This window comes from Leptodactylus fuscus, chromosome 9 (assembly GCF_031893055.1).
Source record: "Leptodactylus fuscus isolate aLepFus1 chromosome 9, aLepFus1.hap2, whole genome shotgun sequence".
Taxonomy (NCBI): Eukaryota; Metazoa; Chordata; class Amphibia; order Anura; family Leptodactylidae; genus Leptodactylus; species Leptodactylus fuscus.
In genome coordinates, this window is record NC_134273.1 from 7109458 (window position 1) to 7120026 (window position 10569).

A 10569-nucleotide genomic window follows, 5' to 3' on the forward strand; every position below is an offset into this window, starting at 1 on the left:
TGACTCCGTGGTTGGTTAAGTCACAGTGCCATGTATATGGTTGTGGCAGCACATGGTATTGCAGCTCCATTCACATTAACCTACAACCACATAAAACAGTGACAGTGGTCGCTCTTGGCGAGGGGTCAGAGCCAAATCCCCACTGTTTTAGTTCAATGTATGGCATAAGATGACCGGCTTTAGAAAAAAAAAACAACAGGATTTTGTGATACTCTAACAGGAGTTGTTTTATGTTGCGATATATGTGGCCATCTAATGGTTATGATGTGAATTGCATCCCGTCCAGAGTTTTGCTAACAAGTCATGATATTGAATTGGATTTGGATCATGGGAAATTGGAGACCTTAATGACATTTGTAGAAGTTAAGTGGTCACATCTGTAGCCCTTCTGGTTCCTGCTCTACATGGAGAGGAGCTCTGGGATGCTTGGCCATGGTGGTAAGAACATAGAAATGAGTGCATTGAATACACATACTGGCCGCCAGTCCCTGCCCGCTCACTGCCTGTCACTGTGATAAAGTATTACATAAAACACCTGGGCATTAGCCCATAACCCCTTATCTCCTGGCCACCCGCCTAGGCCACAACAAGGTCTAATCTTCACACTTCTTAAGTGCCCTCAGGCCCATAGATAAGGATTAATTAGTGGAGGGTCAGGGTTAGCAAGTTCCTTCCAGACTTGACAGTCATGATGTCTTGTGTCCAGATACTAGAAGACATTGGACTATTCCAATTCTATCTACTCACGATTCTACAAATAATGCACCCTGCGGTAGTAGATGTGAGTCACATATTACAGCTCTGCTATATCTAAATGGGTATTTGTGTAGATCTTTTGGATATTTAAAGCAGTATTCTGCCAAAATAGTTTTATAGCTTGCCAATAGCACCCGCATCCTCCACCAATGAATGGCAAGACTCTCCATTGAACTGTATGTGAATCGCAGAAGGTGCTGACTGACTGCAATCTTTGCTTAGTCAAGGTTAAATAAAAAAATTTCTACATGATCATTTACACTTTACCTTGCAGAATGTCTTGGCTTTTATCCTGGAGTTTTTACTAATTTTCCAAATGAAAAATAGTTGGAATTTGACCAGCCCGATAGATATTAACTGCGTGAGGCCAGGTGTTCCAGCCGATCGTAATGCAAACTGCAGAAACTCGACTCTGAAAGTGTTAACCAGAATTTACATGTCCTCAGATAACTCCCCGATTTAGAGACGTGCGCCAAGTGTCACACCCTGCTCTGGATTCCACATTAACAATCTCCTTCCTCCGTGTTAAACTTTGCCCTTCAGGACTTTTGTTTAACTTTGTAATTGGAAAAGCAGAAAGTGCTGGCTCGCCGATCCGGTGGAGGCCATAACCTACCTGCGGGTGACATCGTCCTACTCCCGTGTGTACACTTTATAGTGAAAAACCACAGCTGGGAGAATTACAAAAACAGAATGTGTTACAGGGTAATGTCACGTAATTACTAGGGATCCGCTCCGATATCCTACACGTAGAGAACGGGAAGCTGCACAACTCTTGGCACCTTGTAGAATAGTGCTGAAGACAGATCGGTTATCCTTTGGTGGAGAGCCAGGAAGATGCTACGCGACCTACCTGGGAAACACGGGCATGGCTGGGCTGAGGTGTCAATCATGGATTCCCTCAAGTGCCAAAATTAGGCTAAAGTTTGTTCTGCTTTGTCTTTAACACCCCTAGACTTTAGAGGGCCAGCTATTAATTCATCATCTTCTTGGATTTAGCCAACCCATAGGCGGAACCTCCACCTATCAGACATGTAGCACTGTGCAAAATATTTAAACAGGTGTGGGAAAAAATCCTGCAAAGTAAGAATGCTTTCAGAAATGGAAGGGTTAAAAGTTTATTTCTCTTAATTACTGAAATGAAGCGAATGAAGAAAATATTTGCCCTTTGGAGGAGTTGTCCTGGGAGTGATGATACGGTCAAACGAATAATACTGCTAGATGGCAAGACAACCTCCATGTTTTATAAAAACCACAGCTTCATTTTAGCTTCTCTCCAAGTTGGATAAAGATACAAGTTATCAATGGGGCGTAAACCCTTTGACCCAATAGGACAGACCATTGAGAAAAGGATTGTTCAGCACCAGCCTTGGATAAGTCAACACCAGGGACGTCTTCATGATTTGACATTCTAGGATGCTCTTCCATAGAATGTCCATTATAACCCAACGTAGCAGCATTGTCACCATCAACAATATCCAGGGCCGGTGACTGACCAAGGCCTTTATAGCAGCCATGAAACTAGACCAAAGAAAACTAGATGAAAGCTGAATCCGTCTGACCTTGACCAGGTAGTCTCAATGCCTTACGATAGACTGTCCGCCCCCTGGTGAATCTCTGTTCAGGGTGCGTTACATAGACGATGTATATGTTAATGATGGCGGTATTATAAGACGACGTGTTAAACGCTGCGTCTGCAGTTTAGTCGTGAAAGATGAAATTGTCAAAAGCTTCCACGTCTTCGTCCATCACAATGGGACGGTCACAGATCAGCAGGTATATCAATGAGAGGAACTTCCTGTTTAGAATGCAGCCGCGAGTATATTGTTTATGGTTCATAAAGTCTTACTACTGTCCTCCGACACCGGCACATCAGTGTTTCGGCTTTCATGGTGCAGTAAATTAGGGAGAAGGGAAAAAAAATAGTGTAAAAGCGCTCCTGGGAGGACAGTAAAACCCCCGTCACTTTGCAATGGTTAAATGGTATTTTATAAGCGTCTTCTATGGCGGCTGCTTTGCATTACATGAGTGGAGTACCTTGGAGATGACACACATCTGCAAGCATTTTATTAAATCCTTACTCAGCACTTTTCTATCTGATGTGATTACTCCTTCATTTGACTGGAGAAAGAGAAGCTAAGATCTCGTACTGGACTGCAGAATTCTGTCTGATGTTTCTCCTTGAAGAAGAAAAGGAGGACACGGGGAAGATTCTTGGAGACAGACGAGCAGTGATCACTTCTTCGTTAAGGGTGATACAATGGAACAAGGTGTCAGGGCTCATAACAGTCTTGTACTAGACCCAGTGCTGGAGACACTCTGACTTCACAGTAAATTTGTATCGCAATTGGCTGTGAAATGCGTTGGCGCGGCACTCGGTGATCTGGAAATCCTGCAGGACTGATAACCATGAAGGGTAGTGGTTGCCATCTCTGTTTTACTCCAGAAACATCGGAGAGTGCAGAATTTATTGGGCTGGTTGAACTACTGGAGAGTAGGTCAATAAAAAGTCTCTAAAAGGGACATTTCACCCCTTCCACCATCTACAACTCTTCGCATCCTTCGAAAGTTGTTCCACTGATTCCGGCAGAGTTGGATTTTTTTTTCCTGAGCAATCATTCCTGTTAGTTTATCGCCCATTATGATACTAATGTCTGGTGGGCCGTCCTTGTCTCCCTGCTCCAACCCAAGACCGCCCACAGTAGGGAACCTAATTAGCATATTGTGTGCTGAAACTAACAGCTCCCGTTAGGAGGGGCTGCAGAAAAAAATCCAACTGTGCCAGAATCGGTGAAGTGGAGCCTATTGAAGAGTTTTCTTTAAAGGCCTTTAAATTGCAGATGATCTGAACCCCCAAACCTGAGAATCTTAAAAATCCCCCCCCCAAAAAAAAAAAATCACAATATCACATAGAATAGCCTGGAAAATCTGCTAGACCAGGAATAGTTCTGTCTGAGGAGCGTTGGACTCCCCTAACCTTACGGTTCCTCAGATGCCCCCTAGCTCGGAGTTGTCTACTTTGGACAGTTCCTTTTACTGAACACAAGTGACCCCATTTATTAGCTGCAGTCTTCGAGGGCAACTATTGGTAAGAGTTCAGTTCCATAGAGCGCCACCACAGGGGAAATGAAATACTACATGGTGTCCACTGGACCGTCAGTGTAAAACAAGGACATGCTCCAGAGAGTCGGACACTTTTCAAAGCCACCCTTTAACTTGGATAGTTCATGAAGTTCCAGATGGAATAGATACGTTCCAGTAAGCTCGAAATAGCCAAAAAGTGGATTTCAAAAAGGGGGAGTCTTAGTGTCATGGGATGAAATGGACACAGCTCTTTAGTAAGACAATATTGGCTCTTAGGATCCACGCCTTGTATGAAGCTCTCGTCAAAAGCATGGAATTAAGTTTCTAGTTCCAGTCCGGGATCCAGCTGAATCCCATTCACTTATATGAGAGTGACAGAGACCACTTGACCACCACTGATAGCCAGGGTTTGGCCGGGACAGGGTTTGGAAGGCTCAGTTTTAGAGAGAGGTTTGAGCCCCGGAGGTGCAGGCGCCATAACTGTCTATTGTGGCACCATCCCTGTAACATGAGGCGCACTGTGCTCTATTCCTCTTTTGGATGATTTGCGACCCATACTGAGGTGAAGGTCAATATTTTGGAATATTTCTAGGCACTCGAGTAAAAGATGTCAAGGCTTAGGTCGATGATCATTGAAGTTTCTTATTACGCGTTGGTAATGCCAATGATACTTGACTTTGGTTTTGTCTACTCAGGCGCAGAGCGCCCATCTTCCAAGTTCTGGTGGCCACACACCTTCAATGTCTGTCGGTGGACTAGACTGGTCAACAAACAGGCGTGGTGGTGTCAAGGGTTAGGAATGGTGAATTTGAATCTGCCCATCTTGTTTTTCTCAATGAGCGTAAGTTGACTGCTGACTGGTCGTGACTTGTTCCTTTCCCCCTAATAAAACACGCAGATGCTCAGTCAGGCCAAGTGTACTGGTGTGGGGGCGGGGGTCAGGAGGAATAGCTGTATAAGTGTTTGTCCATAGTCTATGGCCAGCGTAAGACGTGGATGACAATAGAGACCCTCCATCTTGTTTCAATAGAGCCAGTAATAGTAAGTCTTACAATCCGAGAACCCAAATAAGGAGGTCGCCTTGTCTGCTGGTTGAGATTGACCCTTTATGGGAGTTTTGACTCAAATTTGAGTCAAATTTTTTACTTCCATTATGGCCCTGCCTTTGGATGTCTGTATCCAGATGGGGGAATGGTTTGAGTAATAAACTTCACAAATTTTTGAAATCTGTAGTTGCATAGGGGTCAAAATTTGGTCATAAATTTGCTAAATTGAACTTTGGGCATTAATAGTTCAGCAGGGGCTGGATTTGGTAATAAGTATTGCAAAAATAAAAAATTGGGATGTTAGTTGTTGGACTGGAGTCACGGTTTGGTATCGAACCTTGTAAATCCAAAATTTGGGATGTCCTCGGTCGGATACGGATTGTGATTTGGTAATAAACTTTGCAAAACCCAAATTTTTGGATCTCTGTAGTCGCCTAGGGTTCTGGATTTTGTAATAAGCTTTGCAAAACCTGGACGTCCGTAGCTGGTTAGAGATGGCGGTTTGTTAATAAACTTGGGGTGTTTACATTTGGATACGGCTCACGGTTTGGCAATAAACTTTGCAAATCCAAGAATTTGGTAATTGAAGCAATTTGCTTGAGGGTGGATTACTATCATTGCATTTGCTATCTTAGCAGTGAAGTTGCACAAACCAAGGTGCAGCCGATCCTTCCCATCCTAAGATCTTTGCCTCCTGTTCTGGTATATTCCATCAGTGCGCTATATCTGCAGAGCACTGCAAGACCAGTCTTCAAGGAGGGGAGGGCGAGGGGAAGGGGGGGGGGACTGAAGAAAGTTTGAAAGCTGAATTACCAGACAAAGACTGGAGAGCCGTGCCGCACAGCTAAAATAAAACTCCCGACTCAGCACCTTCTATTGATTAAAAACTAACCTTTAAAGTAACTCTCGGAGTGTGCGCTTAGCATTTAGATTTCGGGCATGTCATGAAGTTGATTTGTGTTGCAGAATACCAACTCCATAGGCATCAGTCTCTCATCAATTTCCTTAAGCAGCTAAAGTATTTCTCAATAATGTCAATAATAAGGAGCAGGAATCTTAAAGGAAGATCCCGACTTGGTCTTGCACTTTTCTCCTTCCCATCCAACCCCCCCCCCCTCCCATTGTAAGTGTGCAAAGTGAAAAACACAATAATTGGCCCTTTGTCTAACTTTTCCCAAGTACCGGGCAAGGAGCGATTAATTAAACAGACTGGAGTGTTTTTGGAGTGCGGGCCCCACTCTGGTACTTAGGTCATAAATTACACTGAATGAATACTTCAATGTGTTTGCAGTGGATTTGCAACGTCAGAGAAAAAGGGGACGGTTTGGTGGGAGGGGAGCCGGGACTTTCTTGCTAATGATAGTCACGTCTGGCTCTGTCTGGTTGCTCCTAACAACCAGACATGATGTAACACCACGATGAACTTGAACTTGGGGAGTTGAAATGGGAACAATAGACCAGAGTAATCAATAATGCCTATTTCAGTGAAGGATTACAGATCTGCTCTGGGGTAACCTTGTCTGCAAGACTCCAGCTGAAAACTAGCAAAACTTTTTGCATTTTGTTATAAGTGCTAAAAATGTAACACCGCTTAGTTTATTTTTTGGCCAAGGGTTTGGAATTTTTTTTAATATATTTTTTGCAATTTTTTTTTTTTTATTTGTGTGCAAAGTCCGGCTTTTGGTCTGTGCAAGAGAATGGCCGTGCACCAGCTGTTTACACATGGCAAGTTCATTCATAAGCCATGTGCACAGCTGCTCTGGAACTTGGGTCATGGAAGGTAGCCTAAAAGCATTGTCTGTAATAAGAGCCTGCTGCCCGGGCCAAGAACTGACGGCCTGCGCTGGGAAAGAAGCCTCTTTAAATCTAATTACAGGATGTAAATTTTCTGCATCCCTGGGCAACCAATCATGGATTAGATATTATAGTCCTGGAGAAGAAGAAATCATAAAAGCCTCTGATGTGATTGGATGGTGGGGACACGATCCTTGTATTATAGCGCTATTAGGTTACTCCAGCTGCTTGGAAAATAAAGTTACATAAGAATCCTCTGAAAACGTTGCAAATTGTTGCAAAAAAATTAAAATCGCTTGCATCCGGGGTCACATTCTTTTTTCCTAGACGTGGTTGTTTGGGAAAAATTCATTTAGGTTCTGGAACATTTTCCCGATCTTGAAGTAATTTTTTTTTAAATTGTTTCCTATTTATCAAAAATTTTAAAAACATCCCCTGCTCTTCTTTCTCACTTGCGTTGTGATTGGCTGATATGGCCGATAGTTTGGATACATTAGGCCCAGGTTTTCGGATAGACGTATGGTCATTTTCAAGCAGACCTAGCAGGTTACTGGATATATCCTCTAGGGGGTGCTGGTTCTTATTGAGGGAACCCAGACAACGCTCCATAGGAAGAATCTATGGGTTGGGTTGAACATGAGGATTTGTTGTCGTTGGAATTGGATGGGTTTTCAACATCATCAGAGATCCCTGAGGTTATCTGTAGTCTTGGGACCAGAACCTATGTCTAGTGCACTCATGGTGGCCTGAGATCATCCAGATAAGAGTTGGGTTATGGGTAATGGGACACTTACTCCTCTGGCCTACCTGTTGTGTGCCCCTGGTGTATACGTCCTTCTGGAAGTTCATCTTCATCACTGAAGATCTGATATTGGAAAATTCTTCGTTGACATTGGATCCAATCAAATTTTCAGTTGTTTTTGTGAAACAAAAACTTTCCCATTGTAAAACTTAACCCTCTGCACTCACAAAATGGGACTCTACCAAAAATGGCCCCTTTTTTTTATTGCCAAATTTAAATTTCTATCCTAAGTAAATTTTGGCACTTCACGGTGGGCGAGAGTGTTCCCCAGGAATACTTTGTCCAAGCTTTATATAACTTTATCTCATCTCCTATTATTTGGAGAGACTCGGCTAATGTAATCTGATGTTCTCTCTGCATGCAAACCCTGGGCAACTGGGGCTCATCCAAAACAGAATTTTGCCATCTTCTACCTGGACGAGCCTAGGTCATCCTAACCAGTATCGGGTTTAAGAAGTCTCTGCCCGAATAAGGTCAATGTATTTAGTAGAGCAGCAGTTTGTGCTTCAGACTTGATCTTCCCATTATCACTGGGGACAGGAAGTTGCCGCTACAGTCAGACATTTTGAAGTTGTCATCTGGTCACCCAGTCAGTGATTTACATGCACGTATTCAGAGGCACTGCCCTGTTCTCCTCTTATTACACGTCGTAAAGTCAAGACTCAAAATAAAATAGTTTTTGTTATACAATTATTGATGATCTATAGATATATACAGTAGCTTGTTTCATATATACAAGTACTTTGTTAGGAAGTCATTTGGCAGATTTTTGACTTGAGACCATGACTGTCTGCCAGAGGAGTCAAAATTGGTGGTTTGGGCCTCCCAACTCTACAGGCAGGTTATCCCATTGTGCCATCCCTCCTCCCTTTCACATAACCCTCCACATGCACCATGGAAGTGACAAACACCACTTGGGGTTCCCATTGGTTTTAACCAAATTCTTGATATTTTTGGAATCGGTTAATGGATTAGTAGATCTATCTATTACAGATGTCCCTGCAAATAAATACAAAAATTCATGAACCGATCCCCAACTTGGGTCACTGTACTAGGTGACGTGTGTGCCCATGGGTTGAAAAACTTTCTAGATGTTAGAATAGAGTTATAGAGCCAGGTCATATGGGATCAACAACTGGTGGGCCCATAAGGGATCCCGAAGTTGGCTTATGATATGTCCTGTGTGTACAATGATAAGAACCAAGAATAGGATCCAAAGTGGACGTCACCTATTCAGATCAGGGGTTCGAGGTGAGTCCAATGGTCCATAGCCTGACATGGTTGCAAGGGTTTGGCATATTTAGTAACAGCTCTTAAATATTCTGTATGGTTCTACTCTAGGACTGTTCTATAGAAAGACGTAATGTTAAAATACCGTCCTTTATAGGTCTTACGTCAATAAGCCAAAGTAATCTTGGAATTGCCTTGGACTCTTCTTGATGGACCATCTTGTAGATTACCAAACCTGTCTAGTTGATGTTGACTTAAAACAGAAGAGTTACTAAAAGAAATATAAAATGTCTAAAATATTTTTGTGTGTTTTTTTGTCGTTCCAGTCCTGGTACCTGGGATAATGGTCACAGATTTCTATCACTCACATGACAGACCACCGGCCCTTCCCATCTCTGTAACATGGAAGAAAATGGTGACAACGCGGCACAGCTGCTTCGCTCCAATGGAAGGGGAAGACTTGTGTCAACAGCGAATAAGACGACAAAAAGAATCTAACGTGGTCGCATGGCAATGACCCCTTATAATCCGCCTTATCTCCCTTACTTTTATATGATTACGTTCTCACCTTGGGGTCTGAAGAAAAGTTCTTGCCGGGAAAAGCTGGGCATCATGGCATTTGAGGTGTTTCGTTGATAGTGTAAACATTAGGTGGGTCTGGGTAGCCTTAGTCTGAGGTTTCTTTTTTGGGTTATTTTTTTTCCTTACCGACTTGCTGTAGAACACGTTCATCATGAAGCCCAGCGTTTTCTGCAAAGCCGCTCCTTCTGTATGTCCATGGTTGTGAAACTTCTTGAGGAGTTGCGGAGGAGAAACACCCCCCCCCCCCTTTTAAAAAAGACTTAAAGCACTCTAAAAAAATTTACATGTAAAGTGACATGTGATACGAACCTTCTACTACTTATGACTAAGACCACACTACAGTTGCGGGAAAACATGGAAGTCAACCCTCTCGCGGTCCAGAGCCTCCATATTTTTCTCTTGTTTTTTTGCAGATATTTTTGAGTGCTACTTCACCTTTAAAGAAAGGATTTGCTAAAACTCACATCAAATGTGCAACATCAGTTATCACAAACTGCACTTTTTTTTTCTTTTTTTTGTGTAATTTAACGACCCCTCCCCCCCCTTTGGAATCAATGAAGTTGTATCGAAAGGACACAACGGCGACAAAGATGCTTTCACTAACATATCAACGACACGTCCGCCCTTCTTTCTTTCAAGGAGTAAATCACATCCATGACCCACGAGGAAGCTGATCTAACATTTCGTTTCATTCGAGTTGCAGAGCAATGTCAAAAAAAAAGAAAAAAAAAAAAAAATTGTCCAGAACTTTTATTATTCATGTAAGAAAAAAAAAAAATGCTGCACTTACAAAAAAAAAAAAAAAAAAAAAGCTTTTCTGAGACAAATTTTCAACAATGACACAGAAACGGGGGAAGATGGTCAGAAACTGACAGGAACCAATCAAAACAATCGTGTTGGGATTGAGTAAAGTGCAATTTCATTGGATAGGTAAATATCTTTGTAAGATAGAGATTGTTGAAAATTCTATTTTTGTTTTTTCAAGTCCTATCGCCCACCCCGGGACTCTAAATGATGGGGGAGGGTAAAAAAAAAAAAAAAAAAAACAAAAAAAAAAACAGCCTTGCAAAAGAAAGGGGAGCTATTTTTGCTTTTTATGTTTTTTATTGTTAAACTTGTATCCCTTAAAAAAAATTTAAAGGAAAAAAAATCTAAAAAAAAAAAACTATATTATAAAACCTAATGGTGCTTTTACCACAGTATGTTACTACATTAAACGCTACGTAATCATTTTCTTTTTATCGAAGCACATAACTAAAAAAAAAACGGAATCCT

At 42.1% G+C, this 10569-nt stretch overlaps 1 protein-coding gene across 17 annotated transcripts in view; it reads left to right on the plus strand.

Moving 5' to 3' along the window:
• The window catches only part of NFIA (nuclear factor I A), a 338101-nt gene extending 327786 nt beyond the window's left edge, over positions 1-10315 (plus strand). For all 17 annotated transcript variants that reach the window (XM_075287768.1, XM_075287770.1, XM_075287775.1 and 14 more), the window contains one exon: positions 9039-10315. In XM_075287768.1, the coding sequence (XP_075143869.1) occupies positions 9039-9056 (18 nt within the window). In that variant the 3' untranslated portion in view covers positions 9057-10315. The remainder of the gene's footprint in view (positions 1-9038) is intronic.
• The last annotated feature ends 254 nt before the right edge of the window (positions 10316-10569 follow it).